The following is a 22783-nucleotide window of genomic DNA, read 5'->3' on the forward strand; positions in this document are numbered from 1 at the left end:
TGTTGCTTAACGATGACGTATTTGTTTTTTTGCTAAGTCACGAAACGCCATTGAATTATTGGGTGTAATTATGGCATACTGTCGAATTGCAGAACTGCCCTTGGTAACATTTACTGTAGTAACCTCTAGTACACGACACCTCGTGATGCAGGCATGGACAGCAACATAACACACATCAATCAAACAAGCTGACAATGATGACATACTGCAGGTACCGCCCCCACCTGTTCGCACCTGCTCTGACGTCACACATCAAACACCTGGGAAACTCTGTCCCTTTATCTGTCATTTGTTCAATGAAAATGGTTAGGAGTCACACACACAATAATGGTCTCACTCTGTGTACAGGGTTTAACAGATTCCTCTTTTCTCTTGGGAGATTTCTAAGGAGACGCTATATTCACTTACATCAAAATGTTCCTGAAACGCAAAAACTAAGGCGTGCCTCTCTGTAAAATAACGGCAACCTCTATTCAAAAGAGAGGCCGTATTTCAAATCATTAAAAAAGCATTCTCAAACTGACCATGTAAACACGCATTGCAGAATCCGCAGATATGCCATTGTTAATTGTTATGTGATAATCTAATATTTTTTCCAATTATTATATAATCAGACGCCTTTATCCAAGGCGACTTACAGAGACTAGGGTGTGTGAACTAGGCATCAGCTGCAGAGTCACTTACAACAAGGGCTCACCCTAAAGAGGGAGCACAAGCAGCTGAAGTGACGCAGGATCAGGCAGTAAGGGAGCTGGGATTTGAACAGGGGGCCTCTAGGTTACAAGCCCCTGTTCTTGAACCACGGGGCCACACAGCCTCTTCCGATGACCTCCCACTTGATAGCCACACAGAATTTTAGCATTACACTTTCGGGAATTGTCATCTCACACGCTATACCCCGTGCAATATACAACGTATTTTACATACGTGTTGTGTTGCGTGTACGTGAACGAAACTTATGAGCTTTTTTCATTGGGCAGGTCCATCAGATTACGCGCTAATGTTGTGTTGCGCTTCCCTGCGTTACTGCGTGGGAGGATCTGTTCCCAGTTTTGGGAAATGCCATCTTGTATTGTGCTATTCCAACAACATCCGCACCCCCCTCTAATAACACAATTTTTTACGGCCTAAAAATGAAAACAATACACAACTACTCCGTTAAACAACGGATAACACCGTGTAACAATTTATTTATTTTTTGGTTCCTGGGCAGTAAGTGTTATTGTCTAATTGCTTATGCCTCAAATGTATAGAAAATTGCTATTATTCCCCACAAACTTTGCTTTTGTGACCAGGACAGTGATATTTCAAAATATCACTATTTCTAATGGGAAAACGGGAAAATGTGTGTCTTTTCGTTCACATAAAGTCAGAAAAAAACAACATATGAATCCAAATTAACATGTATTTATACTAAAGTAATACAAAAATGACTACAAACGATTTAGAAGTGAGTAGTTTTTTCGAGATTTACGATTATACTGTATTTAACAGTTGGGTAAATGCGTTAAATCTGAGATTAACACGACTACGTGAAAAGGCGCTGAGTGAAACTGCGGCTGGACAGAAAAATCAACGCAACAGCCGCCGCCATTTTAGCAGACCTTGGCTGAGTGGCTGCGGGTTTGCCCGCCCCCGTTGCCAGGGCGGTGACGTCACTAGTATATAAACGAGCGCGGCGCGTATTGAGCTCAGAAATCATCGAGCAGCCTTCGGAGAGAGAGTAAGGTGTTCCTGCTTCAACAGTGCTTGAACGGAACCCGCACACAGAACCTTTCTTTAAAGGAATATATAGAAAATATTATTCAGTTTTAATCCCAGCTCTGGTTGATACTTTAGCTATTACTTAGTCATAAAAAAACGCAACGAATTAAAAAAGCGTAATCATATTAAAAAGCGCTGTCTGTATCTTCCTGCATCATCGACGCTTCACTGCTATTCTCAAGGGCATTTCCAGGTGAGCTGACTGCTATAAAATATGCTATAAATATATATATATATATATATATATAAATATATATTATATCAAGAGAGAGAAGCAGGGGGGGGGGGGATATGTACGAGTGTGTGTGTGTAATTCGATTTAGATCAATATATTCCATTGTTGTGGCAAACATTAGTTTTGTTATGTAATCTAGTTGCGTTGATATCACTGTCGTAAACAATGTGCGTGTGTGTGTAGTATATAAGTACAGTTGGAGTATCTTTACACGGTGTCGTGATTATGAGAAGCAGCGTTTGAAATGTAATTGAGGCACAGCACGCCTGTGTCGCTTGGCGCAGTTCGGTGCCATCGCCGTGTATCTGCAGTGAACGGTAGCGGTTTCGAGTGAGCGCAGTGCCCTCCGAGCCGGGCTCGGTAATAAACACGCTGATCTCTACGCTGGGTCGCTGGTGCATAGTTACAATCGCGTCGCTTTTATTTACACACAGATTTCTCGCCTTTCTTTTTTTGTATTATGATTAGCCACGCGATTGTCTCTCCTATTGTGTAAACGAGTCTTTCAGATTTTAAATAATAATTTCACCGTGAAAACGAGTTTCCCAGAATAACTGTAATGGCGTATATATTCCCTCCGCTCAGGCAGGAAAAACAAAACGACGCCGGCGACCTTGACCCATGAGGCTCGCTTGCAAAGTACAGAGATCACTTTGGGAGAGTATCCCGGTTCAAATGGCTCCGTTCAGTTTGCTAGCGCTTAATTTGCATATATATAACATTATCAGAATTGCCTTGTTTTTTCTTATTGCGCCTAACTGGGTCCTTTTTGCCCGAACGCACCGAGACCACCTCCTTGCAGGGCTCGGTTCGATTAAACCCCTCACGGAAAGGGACGGGGTTCGTTTGGAGCGTTGTCAGATGCGTGCAAGGCGACCCGAACCGCAGTCGCTTCGGTTGCGGTAACGTGATCTGTTATTGATCGCGGTGCTGCAGTATCCGGGTCTGCGCCGCACTACGACTCTCCTGGCGCAGCTAAATACATTTTAATACGCGGTCTCTGTCAACACATAGGCCAACAACCTTTTACAACGCAGCCCGCCCCGGTTCCGATTGATTTGACCGTGTTCTCGGTGATAATTGAGGGTTTTTTTTTAAATATAAACTTGTTAGCTTCATTAATTATTAAATCTTTTCAATTTGAGATTATCCAGCCGTTAAATTTCATTTTACAGGATTAAATAGCGCATTTAAAATGGACCGCATACAGTAGGAGACTATAGAGAAACGAATTCACCTGCCCCCGGATTTGCTGTTGGCGCAGTGCCCGGTGTGCTCTGCACCGCGGAGCAAAGGTGCTGTGGGCTTCCCTAACCAGGGTGGCGCTTGCGGGTCTCTTGCAGGGTAAGGGCCGCAGCCCTTCCGTACAGAACGCATTGACTCCAGGTTGTGAAGGTGCTGTCTGGGGAAGGTTGGTTTAAGTTTGTGCCTCCCGCCCCTCTCCTAACTGTAAATATGAAAGGGGCGCTACAGTGACACACAAAGCTCTCAGCTGTCTGTGTAAACTAGTAATTTCAAACCAGCTGCTTAGATACAGGAACTGAAACACAAAAGGACTATTTATAAAAACAATCTTGTCACTTCACCTCCCTGCAGCAGTTCCTGCTAGCCTGTGTTTTTTTCTGTCTCTCTCTCCAGACCGTGACAATGAGCTCCCAAGTCAGACACAACTTCCACCAGGACTGTGAGGCAGCCATCAACAGGCAGATCAACCTGGAGCTGTATGCCTCCTACGTGTACCTCTCCATGGTGAGAGAGGCAGTGAGGCTCTGGTGGTTTGAGCTGACTCACCTGGAGTGAGGCTAGTGGTTTGGAGGGAGGGAGGTGGTACCAGTCAGGTGGTTTGAGCTAAGGCACTGGGATGTGGTCTGTATTGAGAACTGCATTTTGTTTAACTGGCTTCCCTTGGCGTCTCTCCTCCCCTTTGCAGTCGTACTACTTCGACCGGGATGACGTGGCGCTGCACAACTTTGCCAAGTTCTTCAAGCACCAGTCCCACGAGGAGCGTGAGCATGCAGAGAAGCTGATGAAGCAGCAGAACCAGAGAGGGGGGCGCATCTTCCTGCAGGACATCCGGGTCAGTACCCCACGACCAGAAACGCAAACTCTCTTCCTTGACAGGACGCTTTGACAGAAGTCCTGTTTATATAGCTTGAGTAGCCCTGGTGTATCTGCAACAAGCTTGATCAAACTCCTAGTCCAGGAATGGATCAGACCGCTGTGCAACAGGAGTCTTTCCATTCCTGCCAAATGATGGCTGTGTTGGAGCAAAGGGAGATCGGTCTCAATTTAAAAATAAAAAAGGGGGGGGGTCTTCTTGGGGGAAAAGGAGGGAGTGTTGCGTTCAAGTAGGAGAGGCCCCATTCTCTCTCTCTCTCTCTCTCTCTCTCTCTCTCTCTCTCTCTCTCTCTCTCTCTCTCTCTCTCTCACAGCAGGTTTTGGTTGTGGCCAGGCGCAGAGGAGCAGAGAGTGAGTGAGCTCTCTCTCTCTCTCACACACACTTGTGGCCCCGCAGAAGCCAGAACGTGACGAGTGGGGCAGTGGTCTGGAGGCTCTGGAATGCGCTCTGCAGCTGGAGAAGAGCGTCAACCAGTCTCTGCTGGACATGCACAAGGTGGCGTCCGAGCGCAATGACCCTCACGTGAGTATCTGTCCTCTCCCTGCACCGTGCACAGCTTCCACAGGCAAATCCAGTCAGCCGGGGAAAACGCAGCAAAGAGCAGAGCCCGGATACACACACGAAACTGCCTTCACATGCTCTCATAATCCAGAGTCCTGTACACCTGAAGGCACCCTCTTGTTCAGAGATTAAGTTTTTAGGAGTGGCTGGGCTGGGGATGAAAGGGATTTTGAGGGAGGATTATTCTTGGAAAGCGGAAATCCGTCTGGAATGTTGTGGAATATTCTTGGAGGCTTGGGGATGGAATTAACTCCCAATTTAAGACCTTGTGTCCTGTCTTTTATAATTGTAGCACAGAGAGCTTGTCAGTCGGGTTACATGCAGGGTTCTTACTAATGCAGCAGATCCTGTCCTGCAGTTCACATTGAAGTAATATCCTGCCTCCTAATTGAGTCAAAGTATTACCCAGGTGCCAATATCTCTCTTCTCCCTGCAGATGTGTGATTTCATTGAGACTCACTACCTGGACGAGCAGGTCAAGTCCATCAAGGAGCTGGGAGACTGGGTGACCAACCTGCGCCGTATGGGTGCTCCCCAAAACGGCATGGCAGAGTACCTGTTCGACAAGCACACCATGGGGTCCGCGCAGGGTGCGGTACCCCAGGGCCGCAGGGATCTTACTAGACTCCCCCCCCCCCCCCCCCCCCCCCCCCCCCCCAAACTGACCACAAGCCAGCATGTACCCTAGAGATTCAGTCTGTTCTGTATCGCACGGTGTTCTATCTCTGTGTGTGTGTCCCTCTGGTTTTTATGGCTTCATACGTGACCTTGTCATGCTTGCATTTAAATAAAAAGAAACTGGGCTATGTTCTGCTGTCTTCTTTCTCTGCACTTTGACTGCGGTGGGCTGGGCGCTGTCGGACTGTTTAGAAAGCAGAGAATCACCCCAGAGGTTCATACGCGGTTCGGTAATCTCACTCTGGGAGTGTGTTTGACAGAGTGTAGTGGAGTTCCACAGCTCGGAGTTTTGGACTGGCTGCACACCCTGGACAATTCAGAGCTGTGGTGACCATCTCAGCACAAGATGGGACCCATGTTTAACTGGACTAAAGTCCCTTCCTGCTAGCAATATCGTTCGCTGCTTCAAGGTTTACAACAAAAATAAACAAACAGAGAGCGATAGGTGAAAACTCCACTACATAACATCAATGATTTTCTTTTATTGGACACTTAAAGCAGCCAATGATAGCGAGGATCTTGATTTAGCTGTCCATTCAGAGAAGAGAGATGTAGTTATGGGGCGAGGCATTGTGAAAGCTGGCTCATGCTTCATTTTTCAAACAGCACAGGTGAGAGGAGGTGTCTGTGTTTGAGAGCTATTGTATTTCAGTATGAGGTTAAAAGAAAACAAAGCATATTACTTAAAATATTTCATTTCCCTCAGCTGTATCCATCTATAAATACTGTTCTGCCATCAAGCTGACGTGTTCAACAACACTACAGTGAAGAAGTTACTGCTTTTGAATTGCAGGGGGTGGAATCTGGTGGTAGGCTATTGAAATAAACAATGTGTGATGATTTGTTCATTATAAATAACCAGCAATCCAGACTCGCACTTAAACATCCATAAACTATTGTCATCTCTGACACTGTCATCAACCAAAGTTTAAGGACTTAAGGTTTTTTGACTTAATGGGCCACCATACTTTGCAATGCAGCTTGATAACGCCTATCACTGGACCAAACTTCACTGCCTGATTGTTTTTTTGTGTAATTCACAACAGTGTGCAGACAAAACATGACACAGGAGCTTGTCTACACTGTAAATCCGATGTGTTTGACTTATCTTGGAACATTTAACCCAAACCCTAACCCCATAACTACAATCCTAACCCCTAACCACTAATCCCAACCCTAAAACTAAGCCCAACCTCTAACCACAAATCCCAACCCAAACCCATACCCCCAACCCCATAACCAAAATCCTAACCCTAAACCTAACCCCAACACCAACCCCACCTCCTACCCCTACCCCAAACCCCTAACCACAACCCCAAATCCAAACCCCAACTCCAACTCCTAAACCCACAGAGAGGTATGGTAAAGCATAGGTAACCTCTAACCCCTACCCCTAATTCCAACCCTAACCCTAACCCCAACTCCTAACTCCAACCCTAAACCCAACCCCTAACTCCAACCCTAACCCTAACCCCAACCACTAACTCCAACCCTAACCCCAACCCCTAACTCCAATCCTGACGCTAACCCCAACCCCTAACTCCAACCCTAAACCCAACCCCTAACCCTAACCCCTATCCCTAACTCCAACCCTAAACCCAACCCCTAATTCCAACCCTAAACCCAACCCCTAACCCCAACTGCAACCCTAACCCCAACCCCTAAACCAAACCCCAAGCCCTAACTCCAAACCTAAACCCAACTATAACCCCAACCCCTAAACCCAACCCCACCCCACTGCTTCACCCCACTGCTTCAGTAAAAGCACGGTCTAGTGTAACAAAGCACAGAGGTATGGTAAAGCATAGGGAAGCATTGTAAAGCACAGAGAGGTACTGTAACGCATTAGGAAGCGTTGTAAAGCACAGAGAGGTCTGGTAAAGCATAGGGAAGCATTGTAAAGCACACATGGGTGCAAACTGCAAATTTACAATGGTAAACAGCTCTGTTTTTGGACTGCAGGGAGCACCCTTTCTCTAGGGGGGTGAGGGAGGGAGCAGTTTGTAGTCAGGTTTTACAATGTGTGCTACAGCCTTCTTTACAGAATAATCCAGCCTGGTGCTTTCACATGCACTCAGTGTTTGAAACGTGCAGTTATAAAATAAGCATTGCTCAATACTGTGAGTAACTGGAGAGAGCGTGTGAAGCATCGGGCGTGTGAAGCATCAAGCTTGTGAAGCGTCAAGCGTGTAGCGTGAAGGTTTCTTAAAGTTTTGCATCACTGTTTTTGGGTTAATAATTAAATTCTCAGGAGTGGAACGCAATTATCAGCAAGCCCAAAGTGCAAGATCCACGCAAGCAGGGAACTCACACCTCCTCCTTGCCCTGGCACAGGCTCCACTCCAGTATCCAAGACATTCTGAACACAGCCATGTTCCCTGCTCTCCACCTCTCTGCTCTGCGGGTGTGAGCCTGTCCTGCTGTCTATTTCTATGCTCTGCGGGTGTGTCTGTCTGGCTCAAGCCCCATGGATTCCTTTGAGGGTCTGCACTCTGTCACGCTCTCCCCCAGCTCCCTGCCTCCCCAGACCAGCCTGGGTTATGAGATTCTCATCACAGGGGAAACACAGGTCTACTCCTCCCCAGCTCTGTTTTGCGGGAGTCGGTACCAGCCCCCCCACGCCAGCGCCAATCACCAGGGGTACCCTGAAATCAGCGCGAGGGGCAAGGAAGGGGTCACCAACAACCATGACAGGTATGTGACCCTTCGTTCCCATTAGCCACTCGCCACATCACCTCAAGCTAAACGTTTTCCCTTGTGGCTCAACCATTTTTCACCAAGATTATCACGGTGGCGAAGTAGGGCTGCCACCTGTCCCTCTTTACATTGGATGGTGCTGCTCTTGCGGAAGGTGTCCCTGGATTTGAATATGCCTTCCCAGGACACTAATGCAACAGATTCGCATTATGAATTGGCTGTCGATCCTGCAGTAGTAATATTATCAATGTTGGATGAAGCTAGGATTTCTAAAGACGGTTTACACTTTTAACTGCCCCCTTCAGGTCGGAGGTCGCAGTTTTGTTTACCTCAGAGGTGGCAGCCTTTTGGCGAAGGCTTTGAAAAATGTACGTGTGTAACACTGTGATTGCTTTCAACGTGTGCTGGGCGATGAATCAATAGTTTAGTTACATTTTATTTCGCTCAACGAACTAGCCTGTTCACGTAAAATGCATGACAGCGGTTCTAATTAGAAACAGTCAGCGGACGGCGCTGCTTGTAAAAAAAAAAAAAAAAAAAAAAAAAAAACCTGGACAATCCCAAAGGTTTGCCTTTTTAAGAATTGTAAAAAATTTTTTTCTGCATATTTATTTAATAAGGGCTTTCTACGTCGTGTGACATATAGAGACGTTTGAAATAAGTCTAAATTTAGAAAATCTGTAATGACGTTTTTTCATGTGGGACTAAGTTCGGCATTTATTAAATGAGAATCGGAGTTATAATGCACTTTCAATATACTGTTTATGCGTATTGTAAAGGGTAGGGTCTGGCATTTAAATATCTACCTGTTTTCAAATAAAATACACGTCTTTTTTTGCCTTGTGAAACAGTATATTTAACTTGAATATAGTATTAAGTGGCTTACGTTTTTCCAGTGTGGCTAAAAAAATGTTAAGTTGCTTTAGAAACAGTGGCTAAATGAACGTCTTAGAGGGAAATAACGAAACAGCCACGGGTTTGAAACAAGTCTTCCAAGCCCCCGTTTCCACCTGTCCCCCTGTCCCTCGAAACCAGTGGGTGCCCCTCGTCCCGTTGCCAGTATGAACGGGAGCCCTGCGCGCACGGAGAGATGCCAGCGTGTCACTGCTGTTTATTGCTGGGCTCGGTGTAGTTGCTTTAACTGAGTCAAAGTCTCCTTTCAGCCTGAGTGTGTCTCAACATAGCTGCTGTGAGGTTTACTGTAGCGTAGCCTGCAGATACAGCACACAAAACATAAGTGCTGCTCTCTCCCTCCGTCTCACCCCCCTAAGAGAAAGGGTGCGCCTTCAGTGCAGGACAGGCTTAAGGCAGGGAGACTGAACTGCTCCCGCCCCCGCCCTTTGCAACTTGAACTAGTGGTTGTTTATATTGTATTGCAGCTACAAAGAAACGCGTAGGAGGAGATTCGGGGTTTGGTTTGAATTGTAGGGTAACTTTAGTTTTTTGCGTCACATGATCTTGGGACAACAATAAAAAATAGGATGGGGGGCGTTGTCACGTGTTTCCTGTCAGCGGAGGGTTTTTTATAAGGTGAAAACATTATCTATATATTACCAGTCCTTTGCTGAATTACAGCGGCAGGACGCGGTGGTGAATAGCCGCATACAAACACAGCGCTGATACGAAGCTGCTGAAGAGTGCTGCCCTGCATTTTTTCTATCGCTGTTCGGAGTGGGCTGGCGAACCGCTGGCACCGTACTGTGCCTTGCACCGGGATAGAAACCAGACAGGAAGCATGCAGAACTAGTGGGGCTGCGACGGGATTAATCAGAGCTGTGCGGCCGAGACGGAGACAGTAAGTCCGGGGCGGCTGTTGGTGTTTTTTTTTTCCTCCGTCCCTCCCTCCATGTCTGCTGGCTCCAGTATATCCTGTCGGTCGAACAGCTGGAGGTAGGGCGCTGCACAATGTGAAATAGACTTAACTCTACCAGATTATTAGTGTTGGTGTGATTTATCACAGTTCAGCGATCTGATAATGTAATGTGTGGTATAAGCAGTTGCATGTGTTTAAATGCACACCACATGTGAAACCACAAGGTTTTGTAACAGATCTGCGGACTGCATTGTGTCGGGTTTATAATTCACTAGACCGGCGTCCAAATCGCGGGTGCCCACGATAACCTGCTTGTAGTTTTTGAAATCCATATAGAAGTCTGGTTTTGCTTTGCAATGGCACGGCTGTTCCTGGCTGCGCTCGACAGAGCTGCAAGAACGCGGGGAATGCCTCCTCCTGGCGCAGCGGTGCCCGCTGCGGGGTTTTGAGGTTGGGGCGGATTGAAGGCGATTGCAAACCCAAACGTGTAGGACAGACCAGGAGGGTGTGATAAAAGTGAGGTAAAGTTTGTGCAAAAACTAGCCAGTACGGCGTTCACCATGCAGAATCAGACACACACTGACGACACGATCCGTGCATATTGTGGCTTAAACTACAGTGCAATGGGAGTTGTTATTGTTATTATTATTATTATTATTATTATTATAGTGACCTCACACCTGATCTACAGAGCCCAAACGCAATAGATTTTTTTTGTTTTGTTTTGTTTAAATACAGGTAACACTTTAGAATAAGTGCTGTAATTCCGGTGTAACTAACACATGATTTCCTACTGATTTCAAATGAGATTGCCGTTGAATTCAAAAGTCGCAATCACGAGTTCACGACAGACACCTTTTAAAAGTTTTACCCAAATATAATTTTAGCATGGCACGGAACGTTTCAGAAATCACCGAGGGAAACGATCTGTTTCTCAACATTCCCTGAAATCAAATCAAGTCAAATCTATTGTCTTCAGGTTGTGTAGCTTGAGCTGTTTAAGAGTGACGACTTGCAGAAGGCAGCAGGTTCTCTATGGACCTCGAGGCTGGGTGTAACTTTATCTGACAGGCCGCAGAATGAATACCTTCCACCTGCAGACAAGGACTGCAGCCTGTCATACTTCACATGGGTTAGTCATCAAATAACCAGCCTGGAAAAACAAGAAGGGGGAGAGAAAGGTCAGGTTTCAAATGCAGACTGTGATCTTAATGATAATCTCTCTTCTCTCTCCTCTCTCCCTCTCTATTCTCTTCATTCTCCACTCTGTCCACTCTACTCTCCTCCCTCTTCCCCCGCTGTCCATTCTCTCTCCATTCTCTCCTCTCTTCATTCTCCGCTGTCCTCTTTTCTCTTCCCCCTCTCTCTTCATTCTTTCCTCTCCATTCTCCACACTGCTCTCCTCTTCATTCTCCACTCTGTCCACTCTACTCTCCTCCCTCTTCCTCCTCTCTTCCCCCTCTCCATTCTCCACACTGCTCTCCTCTTCATTCTCCACTCTGTCCACTCTACTCTCCTCCCTCTTCCTCCTCTCTTCCCCCTCTCCATTCTCCACACTGCTCTCCTCTTCATTCTCCACTCTGTCCACTCTACTCTCCTCCCTCTTCCTCCTCTCTTCCCCCTCTCCATTCTCCACACTGCTCTCCTCTTCATTCTCCACTCTGTCCACTCTACTCTCCTCCCTCTTCCTCCTCTCTTCTCCATTCTCTCCATTCTCCACACTCTCTCCTCTTCATTCTCCACTCTGTCCACTCTACTCTCCTCCCTCTTCCTCCTCTCTTCCCCCTCTCTCTCCATTCTCTCCTCTCCATTCTCCACACTGCTCTCCTCTCTCCTCTTCATTCTCCACTCTGTCCACTCTACTCTCCTCCCTCTTCCTCCTCTCTCTTCCCCCTCTCCATTCTCTCCTCTCTTCATTCTCCAATTTGCTCTCCCCCCCAACCCCCCCCCTGCAGTCTCCTGGATCTGGAGGCGGGGTCCTGGAGCGTGTCCAGTGAGAGTGCGGGGAGCGAGCGGGCTGTTCCAATGCCGCTGGGAGCCGGGGTGGATCCAGAGGGTCCCGAGAGCGAGGAGAACGTGCGGGCGCGGTACAACGTGGCCCGACTGCGCAGCTCCTCCGTTGAGATCCGGGAGAAGGGATCGGAGATCCTGAAAGAGGAGCTGCAGAAAGCACAGAAAGTGAGCAGAGGAGAGAGCTAGCCAGTGTAACAGTTGTGGATGAGAAAATGACAAATATTTCATGATCAGTGTCATCAGTTGCTGTTTTTTGATTGCAGACATTGAGAAAGGCTTCTAGTGAAAACATTTATCATTGAATTTACACTGTGTGTAAGAGCTGTGTGTGTAAGAGCTCCGTTAGCACTGTGTGTGTAAGAGCTCTGTGTGTGACTCCTGCAGGAGCTCAAGCTGAAGGATGAGGAGTGTGAGCGCCTGTCCCGGGTTCGAGAGCAGCTGGAGCAGGAGCTGGAGGAGCTGACTGCCAGCCTGTTCGAGGTGCGTCCGTTCAGCAGAGACACAGAGCACACAGCAGGGTCCAAGTGCAGACTGGTTTGAGGCACTGCAGACTAGTGTCAGTTCACACATACATACCCCCCACCCCCACCCCCCCCCCAACACACACAAGAACTGGAATGTGTTGTGTTCCCGTCTGACAAAACCCCGTGACACAACACACTGACCCCCCCCCCCCCCCCCCCCCCCCCCCTGACCCCCCCCCCCCCCCCCCCCCCCCACACACACACACCCCCCCCCCCCCCCCCCCCCACACACACATACTCTGACTGACCCCCCCCCCACAACTTGGGGGGGGGTGTGTGACACTTGACGACCCCCCCCCCCCCCCCCCCCCCCACACACACACATACTGTTCACTGACTGACTGGTGTGTGTGTGTGGTATGACAACTGACTTGGGGGGGGGTGTGTGTGTGGTACTGACTGACTGACTTGGGGGGGGGTGTGTGTGGTGTGTGACCACCCACACAACACACTTGTGGGGAGGTTGGGGTATTTGCGACGGACTGACTTGGGGGGGGGGGTGTGTGTGGTGTAACCACACATACTGACTTGGGGGGGGTGTGTGTGTGTAGTACTCACTGACTTAACCCCCCCCCCCCACACACACCACACACACTGACTGACATGACATGGGGGGAATGTGTGTATGACTGTGACTGACTTGTGGGGGGGGGGATGTGTGTGTGTAACTGACTGGGGGGGGGGTGTGTGTGTGTACTGAATCCTCCCCCCACACAAACACACTGATACTGACCCCCCCCCCCCCACACACACACACACTGACTGACCCCCCCCCCCCCCACACACACCACACACACACACACACACACACACACACACCCACTGACCCCCACACACACACACACACATTCGCACTGACTGAACACCCCCCCCCCCCACACACACACACTGGAATGTGCTGAACTTGTGGGGGGGTGGGGGGAGGGGTGTGTGTGTGACTGAACACCCCCCACCTGTGGAGGGGTGGTGGTGTTGGACTGGTGACCCACACCCTGACACTTTCCCCCCCCCCACCCCCCCACACACACACACACACACGCACACACACACACACACACACTGTGGGGGGGACTTGGGGTACCCCCCCAGTCACCACCTGAAGGACAGGATTGAAAGATTTAATGTTATTGTTTATTTTGTTGTCCCATTAAGTTCCCTTTAGTGGAGGCAGTCGAGCAACAATGAACCATTTGCAGCACAAATCAAAGGCTCTTTCATTAAAACAGGAAGAGACGAGACGCAGGAACACTTTGCAATGCAGAGTTCCTCTCTCCCGCCTCATCTCCTTCATTCCTTTCCCTCCCTCCCTCCGTCCCCTCAGGAGGCTCACAAGATGGTTCGGGAGGCGAACACAAAGCAGGCCGTGGCGGAGAAACAGCTGAGAGAAGCCCAGGGGAAGGTGAGCCCGTCCAATCACTGCCCACTGAGTGATTGATCCGCTCACTGATGGATTGATTGATTGATTGATTAGCTGGCAGGTTTGCTGGTGTTGGTGTTTGTTGTGTGATTCATAGAAATATAGCCCCTGTCTCTCTCTCTGTCTCTGTCTGTCTCTCTCTCTCTCCCCCCCTCCTCTCACGCTCCCTCTCCCCCCTCATCCCAATCAGATTGACGTTCTCCTGGCGGAAGTCTGTGCTCTCAAGACGCTGGTCCTCACCTCAACCCCCTCCTCCCCGAACAGGGAGATGCACCCCCAGCTGCTCAGCCCTTCCAAGGCCGTCTTCAAGAAGGGCCATGCCCGCAACAAGAGCGCCAGCAGCGCCGTCGCCACGGCAACCCCCCCGCCGGGCTCCGCCACGCAGCCAATCAGCAGAGAGAGCAAGGAGGTGAGGGTGTGGCTCTGTAGCTCTGTTCTGAGTTACTGACAATATACTGGGCTGGTTGGGTTGAGTCTCTTATACTGCTGGTGTAAACTGAAAACAACATCTAAATGAATTGAGCTCGCCTACTAACCTGAGCTTCCTCACTGTCTCTCTCTCTCTTTCGCTGTCTGTGTCTCTCTCTCACTGTCTCTGTCCTCTCTCTTTCTCGCTGTCACTGTCTCTTTCTTTCTTTCTTTCTCTCAGTCTGCAGTTCCTGCTCTCCTGTCTCTGATCCTGTGTATAGTGCCGGGTAGGGCAGTCCATGTGACCTATGAACCCTGCTGGCAGGACGAGGGGGTGGGGCCTCTGTCCTACCTTCGCCAGGTAACCCTAACCCTGCCCCCCCTGCTCTTCCACCTTTCGTTTCTTTTCTCAAATCCTTTTCTTTATTCTAATTCTCGTGAGTGGTACGCTCTCCCATCTTCCTGGTGCATTGCAGAGTGCTCCGATAAAGCTTCTGTCAGGGTAGGGATGGGAGTGAGACTCCCGCTGCACAGCAGTCTGATCCACTGCTGGTTTAACTCTGAGTTTAATAAGACACAGCTGAGCTTGTCAAACCTGGACTGGGTGACACTGCTGTGCAACAGGAGTCTTATTACCTGTGGTCACTATTTGCTTTTTTTTATCCTTGTGTTTGTTGTCTCTCGGGATCCTCCAGCCATGTGCAGTGAGAAATGCTGTGTGTGTGCGCGCAGTGAGAGATGCTGCTGTGTGTGTGCGCGCAGTGAGAGATGCTGCTGTGTGTGTGCAGTGAGAGATGCTGCTGTGTGTGTGCGCGCAGTGAGAGATGCTGCTGTGTGTGTGTGTGCAGTGAGAGATGCTGCTGTGTGTGTGTGCAGTGAGAGATGCTGCTGTGTGTGTGCGCAGTGAGAGATGCTGCTGTGTGTGTGCGCAGTGAGAGATGCTGCTGTGTGTGTGCGCAGTGAGAGATGCTGCTGTGTGTGCTGCGCAGTGAGAGATGCTGCTGTGTGTGCGCGCAGTGAGAGATGCTGCTGTGTGTGCGCGCAGTGAGAGATGCTGCGCTGTGTGTGCAGTGAGAGATGCTGCTGTGTGTGTGCGCAGTGAGAGATGCTGCTGTGTGTGCGTGCAGTGAGAGATGCTGCTGTGTGTGTGCGCAGTGAGAGATGTGTGTGTGTGCGCAGTGAGAGATGCTGCTGTGTGTGCGCGCAGTGAGAGATGCTGCTGTGTGTGCGCGCAGTGAGAGATGCTGATGTGTGTGCGCGCAGTGAGAGATGCTGCTGTGTGTGTGCGCAGTGAGAGATGCTGCTGTGTGTGAGCGCAGTGAGAGATGCTGCTGTGTGTGAGCGCAGTGAGAGATGCTGCTGTGTGTGAGTGCAGTGAGAGATGCTGTGTGTGTGTAGCGCAGTGAGAGATGCTGCTGTGTGTGAGCGCAGTGAGAGATGCTGATGTGTGTGAGCGCAGTGAGAGATGCTGATGTGTGTGAGCGCAGTGAGAGATGCTGCTGTGTGTGCACGCAGTGAGAGATGCTGCTGTGTGTGAGCGCAGTGAGAGATGCTGATGTGTGTGCGCGCAGTGAGAGATGCTGCTGTGTGTGCGCGCAGTGAGAGATGCTGCTGTGTGTGCGCGCAGTGAGAGATGCTGATGTGTGTGAGCGCAGTGAGAGATGCTGATGTGTGTGAGCGCAGTGAGAGATGCTGCTGTGTGTGTGTGAGCGCAGTGAGAGATGCTGATGTGTGTGAGCGCAGTGAGAGATGCTGATGTGTGTGAGCGCAGTGAGAGATGCTGATGTGTGTGAGCGCAGTGAGAGATGCTGATGTGTGTGAGCGCAGTGAGAGATGCTGCTGTGTGTGAGCGCAGTGAGAGATGCTGCTGTGTGTGAGCGCGCAGTGAGAGATGCTGCTGTGTGTGTGCGCGCAGTGAGAGATGCTGCTGTGTGTGTGCGTGCAGTGAGAGATGCTGCTGTGTGTGAGCGCAGTGAGAGATGCTGATGTGTGTGAGCGCAGTGAGAGATGCTGATGTGTGTGTGCGCAGTGAGAGATGCTGATGTGTGTGAGCGCAGTGAGAGAACTGACTCACGATGCACACTGTGTGTGCGCGCGCACGTGACGAGATGCTGCGTCACTGTGTGCGTGAGAGATGCTGTCGAGTGTCACTCTCTGAAGGAGAGAGCGACCACACACTCTGCGTGCACGATCTTGTGTGTGTGTGTGTGTGTGTGCAGTGAGAGATGCTGTGCTGTGTGTGTGTGTGCAGTGAGAGATGCTGCTGCTGTGTGTGTGCGCAGTGAGAGATGCTGCTGTGTGTGTGTGTGCAGTGAGAGATGCTGCTCTGTGTGCGTGCAGTGAGAGATGCTGCTGTGTGTGTGTGCAGTGAGAGATGCTGCTGTGTGTGTGTGCAGTGAGAGATGCTGCTGTGTGTGTGTGTGCAGTGAGAGATGCTGCTGTGTGTGTGTGCAGTGAGAGATGCTGCTGTGTGTGTGCGCAGTGAGAGATGCTGCTGTGTGTGTGCGCAGTGAGAGATGCTGCTGTGTGTGTGCGTGCAGTGAGAGATGCTGCTCTGTGTGTGTGTGTGTGCAGTGAGAGATGCGGTGCTGTGTGTGTGTGTGAGATGCTGCTGTGTGTGTGTGCAGTGAGAGATGCTGCTGTGTGTGCGTGCAGTGAGAGATGCTGCTGTGTGTGTGCGCAGTGAGAGATGCTGCTGTGTGTGTGCGTGCAGTGAGAGATGCTGCTGTGTGTGAGCGCAGTGAGAGATGCTGCTGTGTGTGAGCGCAGTGAGAGATGCTGCTGTGTGTGAGCGCAGTGAGAGATGCTGATGTGTGTGAGCGCAGTGAGAGATGCTGCTGTGTGTGCGCGCAGTGAGAGATGCTGCTGTGTGTGAGCGCAGTGAGAGATGCTGCTGTGTGTGAGCGCAGTGAGAGATGCTGCTGTGTGTGCGCGCAGTGAGAGATGCTGCTGTGTGTGCGCGCAGTGAGAGATGCTGCTGTGTGTGAGCGCAGTGAGAGATGCTGCTGTGTGTGTGCGCAGTGAGAGATGCTGCTGTGTGTGTGCGCAGTGAGAGATGCTGCTGTGTGTGTGCGCGCAGTGAGAGATGCTGCTGTGTGTGTGCGCGCAGTGAGAGATGCTGCTGTGTGTGTGCGCGCAGTGAGAGATGCTGCTGTGTGTGCGCAGTGAGAGATGCTGCTGTGTGTGTGCGCAGTGAGAGATGCTGCTGTGTGTGCGTGCAGTGAGAGATGCTGCTGTGTGTGAGCGCAGTGAGAGATGCTGCTGTGTGTGTGCGCAGTGAGAGATGCTGCTGTGTGTGTGCGCAGTGAGAGATGCTGCTGTGTGTGCAGTGAGAGATGCTGCTGTGTGTGCGTGCAGTGAGAGATGCTGCTGTGTGTGTGCGCGCAGTGAGAGATGCTGCTGTGTGTGCGCGCAGTGAGAGATGCTGCTGTGTGTGTGCGCAGTGAGAGATGCTGCTGTGTGTGCGCGCAGTGAGAGATGCTGCTGTGTGTGTGCGCAGTGAGAGATGCTGCTGTGTGTGTGCGCAGTGAGAGATGCTGCTGTGTGTGTGTGCGCAGTGAGAGATGCTGCTGTGTGTGCGCGCAGTGAGAGATGCTGCTGTGTGTGTGCGCAGTGAGAGATGCTGCTGTGTGTGTGCGCAGTGAGAGATGCTGCTGTGTGTGTGAGCGCAGTGAGAGATGCTGCTGTGTGTGTGTGCGCAGTGAGAGATGCTGCTGTGTGTGTGTGTGCAGTGAGAGATGCTGCTGTGTGTGAGCGCAGTGAGAGATGCTGCGGTGTGTGTGCAGTGAGAGATGCTGCTGTGTGTGCGCGCAGTGAGAGATGCTGCTGTGTGTGAGCGCAGTGAGAGATGCTGCTGTGTGTGTGCAGTGAGAGATGCTGCTGTGTGTGAGCGCAGTGAGAGATGCTGCGGTGTGTGTGCAGTGAGAGATGCTGCTGTGTTTGCGCGCAGTGAGAGATGCTGCTGTGTTTGCGCGCACTGAGAGATGCTGCTGTGTGTGAGCGCAGTGAGAGATGCTGCTGTGTGTGCGTGCAGTGAGAGATCCTGATGTGTGTGAGCGCAGTGAGAGATGCTGCGCTGTGTGTGCAGTGTGAGATGCTGATGTGTGTGCGCGCAGTTAGAGATGCTAGTGTGGGGGGGGAGAGGTTGTGGTGTTTCAGTTCTGTTCAGTCTGCTGGTATTTGATATTGATTAGGTTGAAATGCCCAATCACCCCCATTGCACCCCGTAATGTTCAGAATACCCCTCATGAATGTCCAGCAGAGTACAAGCACAGCAAAGTGTAATTAATCCCCCCCCCCCCTCAGGTGGACTCTGTCCTGTTCTCAGAGTTCCTGTCCTGGAGGATGGAGCCAAGCCTCGAGCCAGACAGCCCCTTCCTGCAGCGAGTCTACAGGGAGGACATCGGACCCTGCCTGTCCTTCGCTAAGAGAGAGGTAACCCCATACAGAGAGGGGACCCCAAAACACACACAAGGGATCCCCAGATACAAAGGTGACCCCAATACAGAGAGGTAACCCCCAAAATAAACGCAAACTTTCACAGCCGCCCTCTGTTTCCCAGTCTGTCCAGGCTGCAGTGGAGAGTTTGAGTTTGGGGCTTGCATTGCTGTATTGAAGTCTGTCTCTCTCTCCCAGCTCTCCCAGTCTGTCCAGGCTGCAGTGGAGAGTTTGAGTTTGGGGCTGTGCATTGCTGTATTGAAGTCTGTCTCTCTCTCCCAGCTCTCCCAGTCTGTCCAGGCTGCAGTGGAGAGTTTGAGTTTGGGGCTGTGCATTGCTGTATTGAAGTCTGTCTCTCTCTCCCAGCTCTCCCAGTCTGTCCAGGCTGCAGTGGAGAGTTTGAGTTTGTGTTGCTTTATTGAGGTCTGTCTCTCTCTCCCAGCTCTCCCAGTCTGTTCAGGCTGCAGTAGAGAGTAACACTCTGAGTATTGAACCAGCTGCAGTCCAGGCCTTGCCAGTGGTGAAAGCTTCAGCCATCGAGTGCGGCGGCCCCAAGTAAGAACCTCCTTGAGCTTCAAACGAGATTCAAAATAGAAGCAGCACAGAAACTCACACAAGCCTCGGAGAGCAGAGCTCTGACCTGCTCTAACTCCTGACCATTTCAATATTAATAATACTAGACTTCATTGAGGGGAGTTCTGAAGCCCAGGACTGGCTGCATCTCTCCCCTCCTCCTCTCTGAAACTCTTGAGCTTTCAAAAGGAGAATTCAAAATAGAAGGGATCCCAGAAAACTCACCACAAGCCTCGGAGAGCAGAGCTTGAGGAGCGTAGTAGGAGAGGAGAGTATCTCCCGGTTCTCGCTCTCTCTCTCTGATCTCTCATCCTCCTCTCTCTCTCTCTCCTCTCTCCTCTCTCCCTCTCTCTCCTCTCTCCTCTCTTCTCTCTCCTCTCCCCTCTTCTCTCTCTCTCTCTCTCTCCCGAGGGAGAGGAGGGATCCTAGATTCATTGAGGGGGGGGAGGATGGAGAGAGAGTAGAGGCCCCTCTCTCCACTCTCTTCCCTCTCCCTTCTCTCTCTCTCCCCTCTCCTCTCTCCCCCCCCCCCACTCCCAGTCAGCACTCAAAGTAGCAGCAGGGCTGAGTCTTTACGAGGAGAGAATGCTCTCTCTCTCTCTCTCTCTCTCTCTCTCTCTCTCTCTCAATTCGCTGCTTTTTAAATGAATCCTGTCTTTTATTTTCTAGTGGGTCGCGGGCTCATGTAGTGACGTAAGTGATGATTCCTGAGGTTTTTTTTTTGTAACCCCGTTAATGAATGCTGGAATGTTTTTACTAATCAGTGACCTCGTTCTCACCAGCGTTTGCAACTTTTTAGTCCTCTGTGTGTCTTCATCACCCCCCCATCTCCACTTCCTGACTTTTCTTCCTGGAGGTGAACCCCACTCCTCCTCCTCCTCCTCCCCCCTCTCACTCCCTCTCTCTCTCTGTCTGTCTCTCCCTTCCTCTCTCTGTGCGTCTCTCCCTCCCCCCCTCTCTCTCACTTCCTCTCTCTGTCTCTCACTTCCTCTCTGTCTGTCTGTCCGTCTCTCACTCTCTCTCTCATTGTCTCTCATTCCCCCTCTCTCTGTCTCTCACTCTAGGGGTGGGAGGGGCTGTTGCATACTGACTATGCTCTTCAGTCTCTACTTGGTGTTTTGAGATTTTGTTCTTTTATCTAAACTTTCTAACTTTGTCCAGCTTCTGATTTGCTGGTGTCTCCATGCTGTCCCCTACACACCCTCTGATTGGCTGGCATCTCTCTCCTCACAGGAAGTGTGCTCTGAGTGGAATGTCACGGGCCTGCAAGCACCGAATCAAACTGGGAGACTCTGGGAGCCATTACTACATCTCCCCATGCAGTCGAGCCCGGGTACGAGGGTGCCTTCTACAGAGGGGCTTTCAGGAGTCAGCTGGGAGCTTCCAGCATCCTCTACTTTATATTGAGTTTAATAATATCCACACAGCATAACGCCAGTCAGTTTTGAACTAAAACTTAGTTTAGTAAATGAAATGAAATGCAGGATTTCTTTTTTTAACTTTTAAAATATATATTTGGAGTACATTCGTATTTACACAAAGCTGGCAGTTTTGTAGTATTTAATATCTAATTAACCCTCTCTCTCTCTCTCTCTCTCTCTCTCTCTCTCTCTCTCTCTCTCTCTCTCTCTCTCTCTCTCTCGTTTCAGATCACTGCTGTGTGTAACTTCTTTACCTATATTCGTTATATCCAGCAGGGGCTGGTCCGGCAGGAAGGTGAGGGTTAAGGCAGGGTTAAGACACACAGGCCAGTTGTAAAGTCCAAACGGGTTCACGTCCGAAGATCCGGGGATCCTGGCTTGGTTGCCGGAACAACGAAAGAACATTAATTCTCCAGCTCGCCAGCAGGGGGCAGAACACACAGCTGCAGGGCAGTGCACAGAAACCACTTGACGTGAACATGCTGCTGCTGCTGCTATGAGAAGAGGCTTTGATAAGAGGGAGAGTTTCACTGTCTGAGTGCTGGTTTGTTTTTTTTGGTATAACCCTAACCCCCCCTGTGTGTTTCAGATGAGCAGATGTACTGGGAGGTGATGAGACTCAGGAAGGAGATGTCTGTGGCAAAACTGGGCTTCTTCAGAGAAGACGAGGTTTAGAGAGAGCGTCACCTCCAGGATGGGAAGTGGAGGTGGGGGAATTACGAAAGAACAACAAAAGAAAAGTGATGGGAACTGCTGAAGACCAACTGGAAAAGAAAGAAACGGCGGGGTTTCTTTTTTTTTAAAGCACAATGTCCTCCTGAGCGAGAGACCCCCCTGACCGTCGCACGCACTCCCTGACCCTCGCACACACTTTCATACACACACACACACACACACACACACACACACACACACACACACACACACACACACACACACCCTGACTGTCACACACACCCATACCCCCTGACGCTCGCACACACTTCCAGACACACACTCGTACACACTGAGACACAGACACACTCTCGTACGCACTGAGACACAAGACACACACTCATACACACTGAGACACAGACACGCACTCTCGTACGCACTGAGACACAGACACGCACTCTCGTACGCACTGAGACACAGACACGCACTCTCGTACGCACTGAGACACAGACACACACTCATACACACTGAGACACAGACACACACTCATACGCACTGAGACACAGACACACACTCTCGTACGCACTGAGACACAGACACACACTCTCGTACGCACTGAGACACAGACACACACTCTCGTACGCACTGAGACACAGACACACACTCTCGTACGCACTGAGACACAGACACACACTCTCGTACGCACTGAGACACAGACACACACTCTCGTACACTCTGCGTCTGGCTCACATTGTATTTCCTAAGCTGGCAGTCGGATTCCAGGCTGTCATGAAGGGGAGATGGATTTTTACAGTATTGCATGAACAAATACTCTAATATATAAGATATCTATGCATCCAGTCCTTGACAGTGTTTCATAGGGCGAGTCTCTGACCTCAAGGTTTCAGCAGTTATCTTCTTTTTTAAAAATATTCTTTGTCAATGGCACCATGTTTGGTGCTGCCAGTGCTTCCACGCTGCAGCCCAGCTCTCTAACCACTGAGCTCCTCAACCCCACTGCCTTCCACACTGCAGCCCAGCGCTTTCTTTATCTAACCACTGAGCTCCTCAAACCCACTGCCTTCCACGCTGCAGCCCAGCGCTTTCTTTATCTAACCACTGAGCTCCTCAACCCCACTGCCTTCCACACTGCAGCCCAGCGCTTTCTTTATCTAACCACTGAGCTCCTCAAACCCACTGCCTTCCACGCTGCAGCCCAGCGCTTTCTTTATCTAACCACTGAGCTCCTCAACCCCACTGCCTTCCACACTGCAGCCCAGCGCTTTCTTTATTAACCACTGAGCTCCTCAACCCCACTGCCTTCCACACTGCAGCCCAGCGCTTTCTTTATCTAACCACTGAGCTCCTCAACCCCACTGCCTTCCACACTGCAGCCCAGCGCTTTCTTTATCTAACCACTGAGCTCCTCAAACCCACTGCCTTCCACGCTGCAGCCCAGCGCTTTCTTT

General features: G+C 50.2%; 2 protein-coding genes across 4 annotated transcripts; both read left to right on the forward strand.

Moving 5' to 3' along the window:
• The first annotated feature begins 1679 nt into the window (after positions 1 to 1679).
• On the forward strand, positions 1680 to 7767 carry LOC121330090 (ferritin, heavy subunit-like). The gene is made up of 6 exons (XM_041276364.1): positions 1680 to 1957; positions 3638 to 3748; positions 3930 to 4076; positions 4515 to 4640; positions 5116 to 5274; positions 7609 to 7767. The coding sequence occupies exons 2-6, from the start codon at positions 3647 to 3649 to the stop codon at positions 7765 to 7767; spliced, it is 693 nt and encodes a 230-aa protein (XP_041132298.1). The 5' UTR covers positions 1680 to 1957; positions 3638 to 3646.
• On the forward strand, positions 7555 to 21714 carry rab3il1 (RAB3A interacting protein (rabin3)-like 1). Of its 3 annotated transcripts, none has more exons than XM_041276906.1 (11): positions 7555 to 8051; positions 11823 to 12045; positions 12265 to 12360; positions 13726 to 13803; positions 14012 to 14230; positions 18535 to 18663; positions 19109 to 19221; positions 19909 to 19932; positions 20473 to 20572; positions 20889 to 20955; positions 21250 to 21714. In XM_041276906.1, exons 1-11 carry the CDS (start codon positions 7825 to 7827, stop codon positions 21333 to 21335), a joined length of 1362 nt encoding a protein of 453 aa, XP_041132840.1. In that variant the 5' UTR covers positions 7555 to 7824; the 3' UTR covers positions 21336 to 21714. The 3 variants fall into 3 exon arrangements, with proteins under 3 accessions (XP_041132840.1, XP_041132841.1, XP_041132842.1); XM_041276908.1 differs by lacking the exon at positions 7555 to 8051 and adding an exon at positions 9856 to 9944; XM_041276907.1 differs by lacking the exon at positions 19909 to 19932.
• Positions 21715 to 22783: the final 1069 nt, after the last annotated feature.

This window comes from Polyodon spathula, chromosome 17 (assembly GCF_017654505.1).
Source record: "Polyodon spathula isolate WHYD16114869_AA chromosome 17, ASM1765450v1, whole genome shotgun sequence".
Lineage (NCBI taxonomy): Eukaryota > Metazoa > Chordata > Actinopteri > Acipenseriformes > Polyodontidae > Polyodon > Polyodon spathula.